The sequence below is a fragment of the Rhinolophus sinicus genome, linkage group LG10 (genome assembly GCF_036562045.2).
Source record: "Rhinolophus sinicus isolate RSC01 linkage group LG10, ASM3656204v1, whole genome shotgun sequence".
Classification (NCBI taxonomy): Eukaryota; Metazoa; Chordata; class Mammalia; order Chiroptera; family Rhinolophidae; genus Rhinolophus; species Rhinolophus sinicus.
In genome coordinates this window covers 95,652,937-95,670,326 of record NC_133759.1, presented here as the reverse complement: position 1 = coordinate 95,670,326, position 17,390 = coordinate 95,652,937, and the positions used below count along the sequence as shown (strand labels likewise).

The 17,390-nt window shown below is 46.9% G+C and overlaps 1 protein-coding gene and 1 long non-coding RNA gene across 9 annotated transcripts in view; one reads left to right on the top strand and one right to left on the bottom strand.

Moving 5' to 3' along the window:
- Window positions 1-1,141: 1,141 nt before the first annotated feature.
- LOC141567298 (uncharacterized) lies at window positions 1,142-5,772 on the bottom strand. Its single transcript, XR_012489851.1, has 2 exons — window positions 5,133-5,772; window positions 1,142-4,014 (listed from the first exon to the last, which is right to left on the bottom strand). It is a non-coding gene; the product is annotated as an uncharacterized LOC141567298 (long non-coding RNA).
- A 445-nt stretch (window positions 5,773-6,217) lies between these two features.
- The window catches only part of EBF1 (EBF transcription factor 1), a 377,481-nt gene continuing 366,308 nt past the window's right edge, over window positions 6,218-17,390 (top strand). For 3 of the 8 annotated variants that reach the window (XM_019740489.2, XM_019740473.2, XM_019740464.2), the window contains exons 1-4: window positions 6,219-6,675; window positions 8,750-8,906; window positions 9,469-9,532; window positions 10,157-10,212. In XM_019740489.2, coding sequence (XP_019596048.1) covers window positions 6,542-6,675; window positions 8,750-8,906; window positions 9,469-9,532; window positions 10,157-10,212 — 411 coding nt within the window. In that variant the 5' untranslated portion in view covers window positions 6,219-6,541. Of the gene's footprint in view, window positions 6,676-8,749; window positions 8,907-9,468; window positions 9,533-10,156; window positions 10,213-17,390 lie in introns of all 8 variants that reach the window. The other 5 variants (XM_019740527.2, XM_019740518.2, XM_019740498.2 and 2 more) reach the window with 3 other exon arrangements.

Sequence of the window (17,390 nt, the reverse complement as noted above, 5' to 3'; positions counted from 1 at the left end):
GCACACGTGTACTCACGCCTGTGTGCAACAATCCTCTGTAAGCACGTGCACACATGCACCCAAGTGCGCGCTGTCACTCACCAACACATGCTCGTACTGCACTCGTCCACAAATATGCAGCCACTCTTCTTTCATACAAGCATAGTTGCACACTCACATCACATGCTCACAAAAACCTCCAGCGAGCGTTTGGAGTGAATAGTGAATTGTGCCTCAAAGGAAACACACACGCGAACTTTTTGTTACCTGGGTATCTCGAACTTGTCTGCTAAACTCCTCCTTCCCCACTACGCAAACAGGCCTACTCCTGTTTCCTTCCCCCTCCCGCCCCCCAAATCTTTTCTAGTCTCAGTTGCTTGCACACGGGTTTGCATTATTGAAGCAATACTAATTTCCAAACAGCCGGGAACTTCCTTTCTCACGGTGGAGCCTCCTTCTCCTGAGGGAGCCAGGGCCCTTCCCTGATCATTCTCCAATCGCAGGGGTTGGAGGCCAGTAGGGAAGGACCACGGGTGGGGTATGGTTGTTTTCGGGGACAACCTCGGATTGGGAGACCCTTTCGGGCAGTGCCCCTGACTATGTCCTCCCGGCTCAGAATAACTTTAACTTTTAGCTATTTACGGTCATGCCAACGTCATATAGTGTTCCTCCATTAAAGCACATCCACAGGTACCCACATTTCTGCCCTCTCATGGGCGTCGCAGGCATCCCCGCAAAGTCTTGTGTTTAGTGTATCTCAATTAGGCGACTTTGCGTGCGCCTGGAGCTCTAAGACCTCAGCTAGGAGTGGGAGAAGCGGCTGGCTGGAGTTCACGTAGCAAATATAGCAGAACCGGGAGCTGGCATGACCCTGGAGTGCCCTATCCCGGGCGGCCCTGAGGGACGCGCGTCTGTATCTGACCGCGGGGACGCGCATCCAGTGAGCTCATTAGGACTTTTCAGAACCCTTTCCCCTCCTCTGTCCCGTCTGCCGCCTGCCCTCAAGAGGCAACTTGCACCCAAGCTCTTCTGTCATCCAGGACATCCAGGGGCTTGAGAGCTGAAGGGATCTGTGACTGTTGGGGGACGAGCACCAGGCGAATGCGGCAGATACGCGTGGCCGCTTGGTGACTGGTTTGGATATAAGGATAAGGGCACAGGCTCTGAAGTAATTACAGCTCAGCTACTTTATTAGCCGTGTGGCCGGGGACCGGTCGATTCATTTCAATCAAGGCGTCCGTTTCCTCACCTGTAAAATGGGGGTGATCTTACCTGCCTTTTTGGTCTGTTGTGGGAATTCAACGAGTTTATGCCAGTAAAGCCTTCAACAAATGGTATCTATTATTATCTGGGGACCGCCCAGGGGAAACCCGACAAAGTGGGCAGGCTCAATGGATCCGGGAAAGGTTTGTTCGAACCCCGTGCCCCAAGCCCTCGTCCTAGGCAGATTAAGAGCTCTCAAACCCCGGACGGAGCACCCACAGTGTTTGCCTGATCTGGACCTCCTAGCTTTCGAGGGTATCTTTGTCCTTCCCTGAGCCTCAGTTTCACTATCTGTAATACGGGCAGAGGCGCGGTGCCGGGGACTGGAAATGTCTGTCAGATGCGGCGAGCAAACAGGGCCCACTCTATAGCTGTGAGGGTCGAAAGCAGGGATCTGGGTCAGGAAAATGCCCCCTTCCCTTTGCGGCTTGGGAAGAGATGGCTGAAAGCAAGAAGGGAGGACGGCCGGATTTCCGGTCACCCTTGGCCTGCTGCTCCTACGCGTTTCGGGAGGGCAACGGGTAAAGGTCTTCGAGGGGCACGGGCAGGGTGTTGCGCGAGGGATGCCGCGCCGCGTTGCTCCGCCACCCCGCGGGAGTCTGAGCGCCGCTCGGGGGCCCCTGCGGAGCTGCGAACGGCTCAGGTCCTCGTTCTCCCAGGACTCAGGGCCGCCACCTACTTCTATCCGTCCCCTCCTGCCAGCAGCGGCTTGGCCTCACCCCCGCCCACGACTCCAGGCTGTCAGTCGACGCCTTCGTAGAGGGCCGCCGGCGGAAGGACTTTGCGCGTTGGCTTTCATCGCCGCGTCTTTCCCTTTGCCTTCTTCCTAGCATGGAAGGAGGCATCTTTCCTCGAGTCTCACTCTCGGCAGTGTCTGGCTAGCAGCAGGAGGAAGAGGACATTTCCCCGGAGAGGCGGCCCTTCTGGGGGCGCGTCTTCATAAGACGAACGGAGATCGAGAGGATTTTGTAAGTGAGAGGTCCCAAGTCTTGCCTCCTGGGGGCGGACAAGCAGAGAAGATCCCTCTTTCCCTGGGACGTAGTTTGGCTGTATTTATCTCGTCTCTGCTCTTTTGGGGAGCGGGTGTGTTTCCACATGCACCCCCGCGTAGACTGATGTCCTTCAGGAAAGGGAATTGATTTCCCTGTGCCTTAAGAGGGTTGGGATAGTGAGAAGTTTGCAAAGTTCGGGGTGGGGTGGGGGGAATTGCTCACTGGGCCTAAGCTTCCTCCCGCGGGGGCTGGGCAGCTGTCTACTGTTTGGAGCAATTGAGAGTGAGGTAGGGAGACGCTCACTTCCACCGCCGAAGAAACTCAGAAGCTCAGCGGGAGATGTAACTCCAGGGGGAACTATCAAGCCTTTCCAATTAATCCTTCCACATGTAAACCCATTTTGCTATGTTTTCCTCATGCACAGGTTCTTTCCCCCTCACTTTCTTCCTCCCTAATTCTGCAAGTCTGGACAAGCAGCTGACTAGCGGCTTTGGGGATCAGCGTTACAAGCTACCCTAAAGACATTGATCACAGATATGCTATAAACTCTGGGCAATGCTATACATACAAGTATCTCTCTTCATAGAAGATGTGACTACAATGTAAAAAGGATGAAGCCAGTCTTGGTACTGGCTTATCATCTCCCCTCCATGCACATGCCTTCTGGGGGTTGTGCTAACTCTACACCAGGGAAGATTGAAAAGTGTTAAAGGGATTTTTTTTAAAGTTTAAAATTGCAGTTGCAAGTTCAATATTCACTAGAGGACATCCACAAAAAAGCTATGGCTCTGCTGGCCTGGGTGTCATCTATAGTTTTCTATCAATCTCTAGGTCTTTTTTCCACCTTCTCTTTAGCTTCCTTCTTACTTAAACATTTATTACTGCGTTAGACAGCCAGGTTGAAAGCACAGGGACAACAGAGGAAAAGCTATATGAATATACTTTGCTTCATTACAATCAAGTACACTCACCATTCCAGGTGAGGTCGCTACTCAGGGATTTAGTTTTATCAAAAGATTCCTGCCCCCTTTTATTTTTACTCCTTCTGTGGCCTGGCCGATGTGGAGATTGCCCCCTCTTCTTTGGTTCCTGGAGATTACTGGCTCTGGGACAGGAATTGGACTGCTGAAAGCTTCTTTCTCTGGGTCAAGTTCTCTTTTGAATCAGGCAGTTTAAGGCCCCTCAACAAACACGTCATTTGCAGAGTGCTTCTATGTTCTGCCTGACACCCCCCCCTCCCAATGTATCTGTGTGCCTCTCACCGATCCTAGTCCTCAGAGTGACTAGGTATGTCCTTTCTCTGGCACCTTTGTAGCCTCCCTTTGGCAGTGATGTGGACCCTACTGTGTGTTCCCCATCACTGAGGAATGTATCTTATCAGACTCAACTTGGAGTCCTAAACACTGTTTACTGCAGAGAAAAATGGAGGGTTATCTGGTACTCATTGATAGGATGGTGGCCTCTGCTTTCTGGTCCCCCTTCCTTGAAGGATCCCCTCAGAGCAGGCAGGGGAAGGGATTGTTTCTTGAGGACCCTAGAGGCATTGGAGATTAAGCTTGGAGCCTTGGGAAGTTTTCAGCAGGCCCAGTTTCCATAGTGCATTTAAATTCTGTAGAAATAGAGAAGGTCCAGCTCCCCCTTCTCCTCCCTACAAACCTATAATCCTTCAAATCTCAGCACCAAGATACCCCCACCCCCCCTTGAGCACCTACTGTGTGCCAGGAACTCTGGTAGATGTTGTGGGAATCCTGATGGATTGGACAGATCTCCTCAGGAGTGTCTGGGAAGAGATGGCATTAATTATGGTAGCAGAGAGAAAGCGATCAGCCTGTTAGTGGTCTGGATTAAATGGTATGAGAGGTGGGAGGTTTTGTGCATAAGAGATAAAGCAGTGTTTGAGGACAGTGACCATGTACTGGCTGGCCTGGAACACAGTCTTTCATCTAGTTTAGGAATCAGGAAGTGGCTCCCATTTTCCTGCTCTGCCAAGAGTACAAAGCATAACTCTTGCCTGTCTCCATTCCATTCAACATGGGCATGTGTACTTTTCCATCACTGACCCCCTGAGCTTCCTAAATCAAAGGGCCAAGCAAGGCCGGCAGAAAGGGGACCTGGATTTCTGGCAGAGAATTTCCCCGAAGGAGTCCTTAGCAGATTTGGCTGCAGTCAGGGAGTTCCTTTGAGGGCAATGAAACAGAAGTTCACCATGTGCTTATTAGAGGTTACAACCTGCTAAAAAATGATGGGGCACATTACCCAGAAACATCTAGCTATTTCCTTTGCCAGCCACAAGCCTATATGCCGAAGGTCTGAGGTAATGACCATTTCTCCCTCCTTCCTTCCTTCCTCCCTTCCTTCCTTTCTCCCTTAATTTCCTCCATCTCCCTCGACATACAGCAGGGGCAGAAGTTGGGGTTTGTTCAAGCCCCACATTTTAATCAAAAGAATGAGGAAGGGAGAAACCCTACAGCAAATAAACAACTAATCAGATTTTGTTGCGTGGCTGTTACTCTAAAGAAAAATTACTTTGGGGGGGGAGGGGTTGGGGATCGAATCTGAGTCCATTTTAAACGCATCCTGACACAGCTCCATTGAGAGCGTTCACTCCACCGTTTACATATCCTGAGCATTACTCGAGAGAAGTGAACCTATGAGATCAGTGCCTCTCACGCCTGCGGCCTCGAGGCTAGCCGCCAAGCGAGAAGGGTTTCAGAGGCCAGACTAGGGCAGAGCCCGGTCTCCCACACCCTGGCGACCCACAGCGCCTCTCTTGCCGGGGCCCAGGGTCCACCCACCCCTTCCGGCGTGAAGGCAGTACCCTCCGCGAGTTCCCAGCCCCGACCTCCAGCACCCAGTTTCCACCCCACCACCCCTTCCTCAAAGCGAAGAGGTGGGCACCTGGGACGCGCGTCCTGCTTTTTCTGCCCGGGCTCTCCCGTCTCCTCGACACTTTTGCCCCCGACGTCCCAGAACAGCGGAGCAGGACGCAGCACGGGCCCTGGGAGGGCGCAGCCTGTGCGCCTCGAGCGCGCTCGGGGCGCTGCGAGGATGCTAAACGGATCGCAACAGCCACAATGCAGACCCCAGCTCAAATCCCTGAGAAGAATAGCCCCCTCTCCTTCCTGCTGTACCCCTTCTCCTGCCCGACTCTGTCCTGCTCAGCCCCGCTTCTCCCCAGCTCAGACGCCAGAGATCAGCGATCCTTTACTCGCCACTTTGCTAGGAACTTTGGCCGGCTCCCTGCGCAGCGGGGAGAGGGATGTTAATGAGGGAGCGTGGCCCAGCACTGCGAGCCAGCAGGCTCCTGAGCCGTGATTGGCTGCAGAGAGGCGGAAGAATGACGTTATGCAAATTAAGGGGCGGACCTGAGAGGCGTGGGCCCCGCCTCCTCCCTTTGGGGTTAGTGTGCTTGTGTTTAGCTCTGGGGAGAGTCAAACTGGATTCCATAGGGAAAGCCTGCAAATCACTTCTATTTTAGCAAGGAGAAAACAGAATCTCCATCCAGCAGGGTCCACCCCTCTCTCTTTCTCCCTCTCCTCTCCTCTCCTTCTCTTTCTCTCTCTCTCTCTCTCCCTCCCCCCCTTCCTCTTTCCCTCTCTCTCCCCCCTCCCCCCCACCCCAGTCTCCCTCTCTGGTGTTTCTGTCTACGGCAACCAGCGTCCTCCTCATCTATACGCACTGAAGGAAAGAAACATCTTTGGTTGGGAGAGAAGGAGGAAAAAAAAAAGGGAGAGAGGAAAAAACTTGCCTGGTTGTGGAAAATGACACTTGAAGTAGCAAAGCCGGCAGCGCGAGTTGAGTCTATTGTTTCTTAAATTGCCATCAGGGCTTTTTTTTTTCTTTTTTTTTTTTTTTCTTCCTGCTTCTTCAAGTGAAGGGTACCTCTGCAAAAGGAAACTCCAGCCCCTCCTGCCCTCCACCGGCCTGTGATCATTGAAAAAAAAAAAAAAAAAAAAAAAGCAAAAAAAAAAAAAAAAAAAAAAAAAAGCACCCAAACCAAAATTAACCGACCAAACAACCCCCAACAGCCAAGCATACATCTCAATTTTTTTTTTTTTAATTTTGGTCTTTTCGTTGGATTTTCCCTTTTTTTCTCTCCTTTTTTTCTGGGTTATCGCTCAGTTTTGAGCGACGGTTTACATTTTTTAAAATTTTGCTTTCCAGCCCGCCTTGATCTTCTAGAGCGAGTTCATCGTCTCAAAAAAAAAAAAAATCTCTGGCTGGCGTTTTTCTTTCCTTTTTTTTTTTTTTTTTTTTTTTAATATTTTCAAGGGGGAGGAGATTTTCCACAAGAAAAGGTTGTTTTCATGTTTGGGATTCAGGAAAGCATCCAACGGAGTGGAAGCAGCATGAAGGAAGAGCCGCTGGGCAGCGGCATGAACGCGGTGCGGACGTGGATGCAGGGCGCCGGGGTGCTGGACGCCAACACGGCGGCGCAGAGGTGGGTACCGCTCGGGGACCGCGATCGGGGAGGCGAGCCGCGAGCAAAGGAGCCGAGAGTCGGTGGCGGCGGCCGCTGCCGCCGGGCCTGCCCGCGCTCGCGCGTTCGCCGCTCGGCTCTGCTGGCCTCCGAGGCTCCGCGTTCCCCGGCCGTGCTGCCTTGGTTGCTTGCGCCGGGAGAGCCGGGAGCTCCCTGCGAGGAGTCCACGCTTTACCCGCACTTTCCCCTGCCTTGTCTGTGGCTGTTTTCATTTTGTTTTAAGCCAGAAGAGGCGAGAGGCGTCTCACCAGCATGATGTTGGCTATCTGTATTTTTATGACTGCTCTTTCTTTTCTGGCCGGCTGTTTTTTTTCTTCTTTCCTTTTCGTCTTTCTTTCTTTCTCTTTTTCTCTTCCCTTCTTTCTTCTCTCTTTCCTTTCTCCTTCTTTCCTTTCCTTCATTCTTCCTTGCCTTCCTCCTTCCTTTTTTCTTCTTTCCTTTCTTCCCTCCTTTTTAAACTTTGTTCTCCTTCCTTTCCTCCCTCCCTCTCTTTCTTCCCTTTTTCCTTCCCCCTTTCTTCCTTCTTTACATCCTTTCCTTTTCTCTTTTCCTTTCCCTCTTTCCCTCTCTTCCTTCTTTCCTCCCTTCCTTTCTTCACTCCTCCCTCCTCTCTCCTCTCCCTCCTTCCCTTCCCTCCTTTTCTTTCTCCATTTTGCCACAGAATCTTCTCTTATTTCTATCTGGTTCTCCCTCCCTCCCTGTCTAGCTTTCAGTTTTTCTTGGTCAACCCCTGAGAGCAGCAACTCCCAACTTTAAGTCTGACATCTCCTAAAAGTCTTTCCTACCCTCTGCCACCATGGCCCGTGCTAGCTGCTCTCCCACTCAGCTCCGGGGATGCCAGACTGTGGCCTGGACGCACTGCTTTTGGAGATTGACTTGTGGGAACTTCCCTGGGCACCCTCCGCACTCTTTCCGGGGACTTCTGGTCCTCAGTGAGAAATGGCCTTTTTTTTTTTTTTTTTTTTTTTTAAGGCCGTTAGCTGGGCTTGGGGGAGTGGGAGATCTGACGCCCCAGGCCCTATCAAACCCAGAGAGGGCGGAAGGGGAAGAACGAAGGTGACTAATTACATCATCCTCATTTTCTCCAGGCAGCGGACAAGTGTCCCTAACACTGTTTTCATCCCCACTGTGTGTAAGGATGGGGGTGGTAGTAGGTAGTGAGAGTGAGCCGGGTAACTGGGCTGGAAGTGAAAGTGTGTGTGTGTGTGTGTGTGTGTGTGTGTGTGTGTGTGAGTGCGCCCTGTGTTGGGCAGGTCGGGCTGTCAGTGGCCTCCTTGCTCCCTTGGCGTCTCAGTCTCTAGCACCACGGCCGGCGCGCTCAGCCGGCAATCCTCACCCATAGGATTTCTGGAACGCGTGAGGATTTCTGCTGAACAGCAAAACTTTGTCAGGACAAATCTTTTAAAAACAGTCCCAGTTCCCTTTCCCACAGCGACCACCCGACAGTTCTGAGTTCCACCTTTAGATCCTCTTTCTCCAGATATTTTATTTTGGGGGGACATGTGGCTTCCCGAGGCCGGGCACCCCCGGCTGGCAGGGGCGCTTGAGGTTTCCTGGAGGATGGCTGCTGCAGCGAGAAGCTGACCATGTTCCCCATCCCTTCTCACCTGCCCAAGGAGCTAAGACTGGAGATTGAAGGGGTTGGCGGGAACCAATTCCCATGCCCCCTCCCTCCAAGTTGTAAACGACCCGCTCTGTTCCGCGGGTTCACCTTCTCCACCGCCACTTTTCTTCCTCCCCACGCAGCGCGCGTCAGGTTGGAGTAAATGCTTACAGCGTTTTACCTCCTGCGCAAAACCAAACAAAACTTTCACAGAGCTTCTGAGAGTTCTGGGGGCGCGCCCTGTGCTCCGTTGGGAGGACAGGACACGCGAGAATACGCAAGTTCCCTGGTCGGGTGGGCCCGGGGCGCCTGAATGGGTGTGTAGGGCGCCCACGGGGCGTTTGGGGGGCAGAGGAGGCGAGTGCTAAGGGGTGACGGGGGTCGCGGATCGGGGTCCCGCTTAGCCGTCTAACTGTGCGTCTTTGGTCGCAGCGGGGTGGGTCTGGCCCGGGCTCACTTTGAGAAGCAGCCGCCTTCCAATCTGCGGAAATCCAACTTCTTCCACTTCGTCCTGGCCCTCTACGACAGACAGGGCCAGCCCGTGGAGATCGAGAGGACAGCCTTTGTGGGGTTCGTGGAGAAGGAAAAAGTAAGTGGGCGCAGCGCCGCTGCCCTTCGCCCCCGGGCTGGGAGCAGGCCCAGGCGCTTCGGGAGGCGAGCTACTCCGCCAGTGCAAAGCATCCATAACACATTCCTGCGCGGGGTCCCCCAAGCCACGTCCCGTCCTGGGCGAACCCGGGATCCTCATCCATGAGGTTCTGCTCCAAAAAAGTTCGCGCGGAGCCCCCAGAGTTGGAGAGAGGCGAGCCCGCCTTCGCCCTCCAGAGTCAAGGGAGCCGGGGATGAACCCGTCCTCGATCGCGCGACCACGCGCGGCTCCTGCCTCTGCTGGCCCAGGCCCGAGTCCCTAGGGGAAGGGGATCGCCTGTGCGCGCCCCACGTAATTTTCCGAACGGGAAGAGGGAGCAGTAAGGGTCGGGTCGGGGGTGCGGCAGAGGGATCACGGTTGGCCGCAATCTCTGCTGCGCTCCAGCCTGTCCGGCTCCCCGGCCGGGGGCCCGGGTGGGGAAAGTGGCCTCGAAGTCGGTCCACTGGCTTACGCCGACCTCTCTCCTGCGTCTCTTGTGCCTTTGCGTCCTGATGCAACCTAGGAAGCCAACAGCGAAAAGACCAATAACGGGATTCACTACCGGCTCCAGCTTCTCTACAGTAATGGTGAGGCTCACGTCGGGTCCGCGCCGGTCCCTGGGCTCCGGGTGAGGGCAGGGGACGTGCGGGACAAGAGCCCCAGCAGAACTCAGTCGGCCACCATCCTCGGGCTAAACCGGCCTCACCCGAGTTTCGCCTCAGAAGGTTTCACCTGAGGAGGCCCCGAGTGGCCCGAGGCCGGCCATGTTGGGCCTGCGCGCACCTGGGGCCAGGTGTGGCTCCCCGGCCCTCGTTAGGCCGCTTTTTCCCCTCCCAACCCTTTCTAAGGCCGGTTTCCTCGGCTTAGCTCAGACTCCAGGCCCCAAGTCCCTTGGGCTCAGGGTGCTTGAGCGATCCTGGCCTTGGTGGCTCCCGCAGAGCGCACAGAGGGGCTCCTGCGCGGGAAGGTAGCGCAGCCAGGTGGGGGTCCCGCCCCACTCCCCGCTGCGATGCCCGGGGGGCCGGCTCGCAGGAGCGCTGAGGCCAGGCCAGAGGCCCTTTCTGGACACTGGGGAAGGGGGTTCCTGGCTTTGCTTCTCTGGGACAATTGGAGTTCCATGAGCCTTGGAGCCCCATTCTTTGTTTGTCCCCTGCAGATTCTCTCTCACTTAATTCTCCTTCGTTTCCTTATCCCCTCCCCCGCTTCCCCAGGGATAAGGACGGAGCAGGATTTCTACGTGCGCCTCATTGACTCCATGACAAAACAAGTAAGTTTCTTAATTTCGCGCCGCAGGGGTGACTCTTGGGCTGTGAAATTCAGTTGTGTCCAGAAGCTGACTGCTCCATAGCGAGAGGGCTGGGACTCGAACTCTCAACACCAGGGCGGACCACCGGCCGCGCTCCCAGAGCGGCCATCCAAGTGCCCACACGTGCGCTGGCGCCCGCCGCGTGGGGAAGATGGCTCGATGGCTCCTCTCTTCTAAGAGAAACTCAGACCTTGTGAATTAAGACTATGGGGTGCTGAGTAGGGAGAATATGGGCTGAACTTACTTTGACCCGGCCAGGGAGGCTCAGGGGGTGCAAAAGGTGCGCAGGGACTTTGGTGCAGAGTGGGCCCAACTTGTGAAACCCAAACCACCTGGGCCTCCCCTGGGAGGCCGAGGGTAGAGGGAGTGGGTGGGGGCAAAAGCAGCTTTCCCAGGAATGGTGAGATGGACTGAGAGCCAGACGATCCACTTCACAGATTTTAAAAAAGGAGGTGGTGGTGGTGGTGGTAGTGTTGGGAGAGGGAACGACAATTGTTAGAGGATATTTTGCAAAAATCTTCCTGCTTTTGCCTCCAAGTTTGGCTAGATGCCAGGCAGCATGAGTGAGCTTGTGGTCTTAAAGGTATATAGACGGCATTTTCTTAAGCTCCCCAACACGCAGGAGTCAAGCAGTATACATTAAGGTTGAGTTATGTGTGGTTTAAAAGATACAATTATGAGCCCAGTCAGAAAAGAGGCCTGACGTTTTAATGAGGCATAGGAGCTTTTTTTTCTCTTTTAAATTTTAGGGAAAAGTTTAGTTTTGGAATTAAATAGTTGGTTAGGTAGTTGGAGGACATAGTTACAGAAAAAGGACAGATTTATTGGGTGGGGGAAAGAAATCAGAACAAGGAGAAAAGTTATTCACTTTGTATCAACAACCATTTTAGCAAGAGGGTTAAAACTAATTTGCCTGATTGGGATTTTAAAATATTCCCTTTAAAATCAGGGAGATGATCTTCTTTCATAGATACTGGTTTGGAAGGTTTCAAATTAGGGTATGTATGCATATTTAAAATTTGTTTTTAGGTAAGTCATGGCTTGAATATGTTGTACTAAATGCACACCAGTCAGCTACTGGGAGTTTTAAAATCCATCAGCAAGAATGAATTTAATAACAGCTAATTTTGATTATTACTCTCATATTTTATTGTGAACCAAGTAGAAAACATGAGGGTATGATGTGTGTTTTTTAAAATAATAACTACCTGTTGAAATCTATTTCAAGTATTTGCCTAAAATATTTGACTTTCTTGAAGATTTGTTTATTTCTTAGTTGATTGGTCAGAGTAAATCCAAAGTTATACTTTTAGTCGTGGTCTTTTTTTGTTTGTTTGTTTTACTGGTTTTAATTAGTACATAGGATAATTCCCTTTCATTTGCACACCTTGTATTTTGTTAATTTTTTTCCCTGCCAAGCAGAAACATAAAAGCCTGATTTCAGTAACATTCTTTTTTATGATATCAAAACAAAACTGCCTTAAGTGCAGTTTTGTTTTTAAAAAATTGTCTTTGATATCCTGGATATCCTTTCCTGCCATTCTCATCAAAGGAAAGAAAAGATGGAAGGGGAGGGGAAGGTATGAACTCTACTACATATGGCATATGTATTTATTGGAATTTACTTTTTAAAAGATAAAGAAATCCCCCAAAACCAGGATGTAAGGCCTGTCTGCCTGTGTAACATTGGCCACTTAAACTTTAAATTATAGGCAGCGCTATGGAAGGAAGAGTTGTAAGGAGCACAAAATTAGGACATGTTTGAAGTGATTAACTTCTCTCAAAACTTTATTTTAGACCCCTTAAACAAAAAATGCCACCAGAATTGATTTTCCCATTATGAAATGAAGGCTACTTTACACACTCTCATGTGGTGGGAGAATCATCTTGATTTTTATAAAGCAATACATCAAATGTCATTTTACTAACAAGGTCATAGAGTTTAAGAAAAACTATAGCTTAAGGCATTCTTTGACCACTTGGTATAAATTTTACCCGCTGTGTGTGGGGGGGAATTAGAGCAAGATATAGTTTATTTTTAATAATAGCAAGTATGAGAAAGTCATTTGCCATAATGTGACATCTGGAAGTTAAAATTATAAATGTATGCAATTGTATATTTTGGTGGGGAGTGACCTGAGAGAAGGTTTAAATAATTCTCTGAATTTAGTCTAAAAATTTCAAGAGAAAGGGCTTCTTTTTGAGGCATACCTGTTTGCTTTTATAATAATTGTCTAGTGCCTTCTCTGTAGCTTTCACTTTGAAAGGCAATCCTTGCCATTATCCCGTTGCTTGTTCGTTGATTCTGTGCTGTAAGAGTTTGGGAAGTAGGTTAGCTTCTTGTGTACACAGTTAATACAATAGTTTTCAAAAAAGCACATCAGTTTGAAGAAGCATAACTTTCCTTCGCCGTGACGTAATTGTTATATTTTAGCCTCGATGAGTAAAACAATAGATTCTCATTTAGCTGGAAATTATTCTATGATAATTACCAAGTCTGATTAAAAATTTCTTAAATGTTTGATATTAGTTAAATATGCCGTGACCCCTTCAAACCAAATTAAGGCTTGATATAAGCTGACTGATTAAACGGTTATGTTGTTTTCCCTTGTGAAATTCTAACAGAGAGACTCAGGATTTTGATATTTAGAATGCAGACTGGAATAATTTCAGTGATGTGATGAGTTCTAATAACATCATAAGTTTCGGAGGGACTATCTAGCCACAGTTCAAGTGTCTTCTCTTAGCTGCTTGTTTATCGTAACACTGTTCAGATCAGAGATGCAGTTTTATGTGTGTGATGTCATATCTTTGACTCACGAGTTGGGGTTAAAACTCAAAGGGAATCTTTGGCAAGCAAAATCCCAAACAAGCTGTGTACTCTATAGATTCATAGAATGTTCCTGATCTTGGGTGGAGTTAGAATCACTGAGATCAAACAGAAATGTACTCAATCAACCAAGTTGTATTGGTATGACACAGTATTTCACACCTTTTCAAAGTGTCTCATTACACTATATTAGGTAACGACTCTTAATTTTGGACTCTACCAGGAAAGCTAAAGCTTCATTACAAGTGAATGTGTAAGGATCTGAGCCCCCCTTCTTCCTATGCCTCTCTTATGAAACACAAAGGATATAATGATATTTTAAAAATTCGTCCACCAAGTAGAAAATAAGAGGCTTGCTTTTGGGAAGGGTTGTTCAAAACCAAGTTTAGCTGCACTAAAAATAGGTTGTTTTTGTATCATTGCTGTTTTTGGTATTCCATTAGTGAGCATGCAAAAAGGCCTGTAGGATCCAGAAGTTTATGGCTGTTGCATCCAGAAACAGTATCTACTGCAGAGGCTCAAATGAACCCTGTGGGAAGGTCTGAGGTTTAATGTGCCTCATTTCAGATTTTCATGTAGTATTTGAAATATGATTATGTTCTATGATTGCTTCACTGAGTTATTTATCTTGAATAGTTAAAAAAAAGCCTTTCACTTATTTTCCCTCCTAACATCTTGCTTGAAAAAAAGCGACACTTTAATAATTCAAAGAAAGAGTACCAAATTCCATAAAGTTATCAAAAACAAAACACTCCCTGCCCCCAAACAAAAGCGTTTTTCTTTTTTTTTTTTTTGGAAAGGAGAAAATAACACCCACATAATCCTTATATATATGGATTTGAAGGTAGATGATGTCCCAGCACAGTGGGGGTCCAAAGTACAATAATCAGAAATGCTGTCATATTTCTCTTCCCAGCTACTCTTTGTATATTTGTTTTGATGTTCCCGGTACTTGAAGTTATTGATGCAAGTGCATTTTTTCCTATTGATTGTTTCATTATATCCTGCCACAGCTACACAGATTTGATTAACAACCCTTTCAGTTCATGGTTCTTCATTGGTAGATAAACACATTTTTAGTATATCAATAAGTTCCAGAGGAATTCACTAGGCCAGCAGAGAGGTTCTTTCATATATTTGGGGAAACAAACAAAAAAGGATAGGGCAAGATTGTAGTCAAGAGCCATATTTCAGCAGCTTTCTCTGTCCTTTGGTAACATGTCAAAAATGCAGGTGATTTAAATTTCCTTGCACATAGAGGAATGAAGAAGTTTGGAATTTTTATGCATGATCAGGACCTGTGTTTGGGAAAATGTAAACTCATCACAGTGGAAAATGTGTTGTTTGGAGTCTGGGGGTGAAAACAAAGCTGATGGTTTTGGAGAGATTGCCGGAGCCAGATGGCCTAGTACTTCCCCAGTCTGGCGGTCCAACTGCTCCCTCCTGGATAATATACAGCCATTTGTTCGGGGATATTTACGCTAGAGCTGTTTCCATGTGAATGTTTGAACAGCATTAAAAACGAACATATTAGTGGTGATGCATTTATCGAACTTGTATGACTACATCGATAGACTGTTCTTGTGTCTGTACTTATATTATTACTGAGAGTCATGAAGGAGTGTTTGGATTTTGGTGAATTGTTTATGTAGTTGTTGAGCAAGAGTGATTTGGTCTTACTGAGTAATTAAAATATGTGAGCATTTGGAATCAAACTAATGGAAATAATGGTAGCACCTACCTCGAAGCTCTGTTAGGAGAATTATATGAACTCATACATGTAAAGTGTTTAGAATAGTGACAGGCACACATTAAGTGCTTAATAAATTAGCTGATTTATTATTATTATCATTATTATTATTATTATTATTCCATTGGGTTGACAAAGCCAGTTGTATCTACTAGTATAGATGGAAATGTAGTTACCATATGGGTGAAATATCTTTTAGTACTGCTAGGAAAAGAAATACAATATGGGGTTGTTAGAATGATTCAGTTTTTATCTTGGCATTTGAATAATATAAGGGATTTTATTTCTTTGAGACATAAAAGATGCATTCTAAAGCAAACTGCTTTTGGTACACATTCTCTTTTTATTCAGGGCTGTGATGTAACTGAACAGCATACTGAATATGATATCATTCCTTTGCAACTTTCCTAATTCAGTTCTGAAAACGGCTTGCTTAGCTGCTGAGCTGAAATTACATCTTTGTAATTTGTTCACCAGTAGCCAGGCTTCTAATTGAAGGAAACTAATTTTTATTTTATCCCGCTATTAATGTTGGATTGCTGTTTGACACAATTGTTTATGAAATGTCAGATTTGTAGTGTTTTCTTTGGCACAGGTTAATTTTAACTAGGGCTCCTTCACCTTCTAGAAATTTCTAGGACCGCATTAGTCAGCCCTGGTTTTTTTGTTTGTTTGTTTGTTTTTAATGAGGAGCAGTGGAACTTGGTGGTGGAATGTAATGATTCGTATCACAGTACGTTGAAATTATAGGTGTTCATATCATTTTTTGATTAATTTAAATTCTTTGTAACTTGCTACCAAATGCTCCTTGACAGCCTGTACTTAGAGGACACTTCACTTCTGGTTAAAGGAGATACTTAGTACGTTCATGGACTTATTTTTTAAGGTGACCGATTAGGTTTGGTCTTTTATTTTGTATGTGGATAAAAGAGTAACATATTTTCAAGGTTACTCTTTTGGTTTAAATAGAAAATTAGGAATTTTTGTTAGTTATAGATAACCTACCTACCTTTATTTCTTTCTCGTTCTTTTTTTCTTTCTAAACTAATGATGACAAGTCTCCTGTCTTTTGGGTGTAAACAAACAAACAAAATAATGAAAACATTTTGTTTCTAAAACCGTTTTGGATTTTAATGAACCAAAGTCAAAATATTCTCCTCACCCTCTTTACTTCGGCATGGAACAAAAAGAGTTAAAATTGTTAGAAAAGTAAACAAAGAAAGCCATGCTTAATTCTCTGTATTTCCTTTGGCATCCTATTGAAGTGTGATACTGGTATATGTTCACTGTGTGCTTTTCATTTTACTGTGTGGTCTCTGTCCACAGTAAGGTTCAATTAACTTTTAAAACCCAGTGATATTTTAGAAAAGCAGGGATGACCAGCACTTCACAAGATGCCTTCTAAAACAGTGGCAACCAAGGCAGATTTTCACTATTGATTGATTTCTTTTCAAACATGTCATAGGTTAATTTATAATTGGGCATTTGAAATTGATGGCATTTTATCCTTTCCCAGTAAACCTTCTGGCACTGTTGAGTAAGGATATGAAAGTTTACCCATTCCTATTTTTCCTTCTTGTTTTTTGTTAATTATAAAACATTATTTTGGGGAGAAAAACCTCATTCACTCTGAAAGTTAATAGAGTATTCCACATCATTTCATATTTTCTTTCCACTTAATAGAGGAGGATCTTAAGAAAAGGGAAGCTAGCATATCAGAAAAATAAATCTGCTTCAAATATGTTAAGTTTTGACAACTTGTTTATCAATTTCACCAGGTTGTTAAAGTTGAGATGAAGTTAGGACTGTTTATTCTTTTGCTTTTCTTCCTGAACAAGCATTGCTGCCACCTTAAAGCATTTATTTGCCATTGGCAGTATAATGGTAAACATTGTTTTCTGCTTGATATTGTAGTTTTTGTTTTGTCGGTTAAAACCTCAACTTGCTTTGCCATCAGTTTACTTGTTTAAATAATATATCTTCTATGTGCTCTTTCCCACTCTCACCCATCTCTATAACAGGCCTCCCATCCTTACTCCTGATAAACACATTGATTTATTTAAACCACTGTTGTCTTTGTGGCTCTCACAGCAGCCTACCTTCCTCACAAGGAGCAGACGCATGATTTACTATGGAGGATGAAAATAAGCCTTCTCCTTGGTGTTCCATTGTTCGGGCCCTAAACCAGCTGTCTATTAAAATGGTTTCACTTAAAATAGTCAATGCTGTTTATATGCTTCTGTGATTTCCCAGCTGATCTAGCCTCAATGAGCATTACTCACACCCCACAGGGGCACGTATTTAAATTGGAAGAAAAACAGGAACTTCTCCCTAAGTTGGTGTTAGAGGGTCCCTTTCCTTTTAGGCTTAAAGTCTGGGTTTGCTGAACTGTGAACCAGTCTTGATCTGTGTACTAAATATACATGGTGGAGAGTTGATGTGTAGCTATAAGTTGTGTGTATAAGCTGGAGGGAGAACTTGGTATTTTTTTTAAAAGCCTGTCTTATTGTTGATACTTCGCATTAGAGATGTTCGTCAAAATTAGTTTATCATATTTCC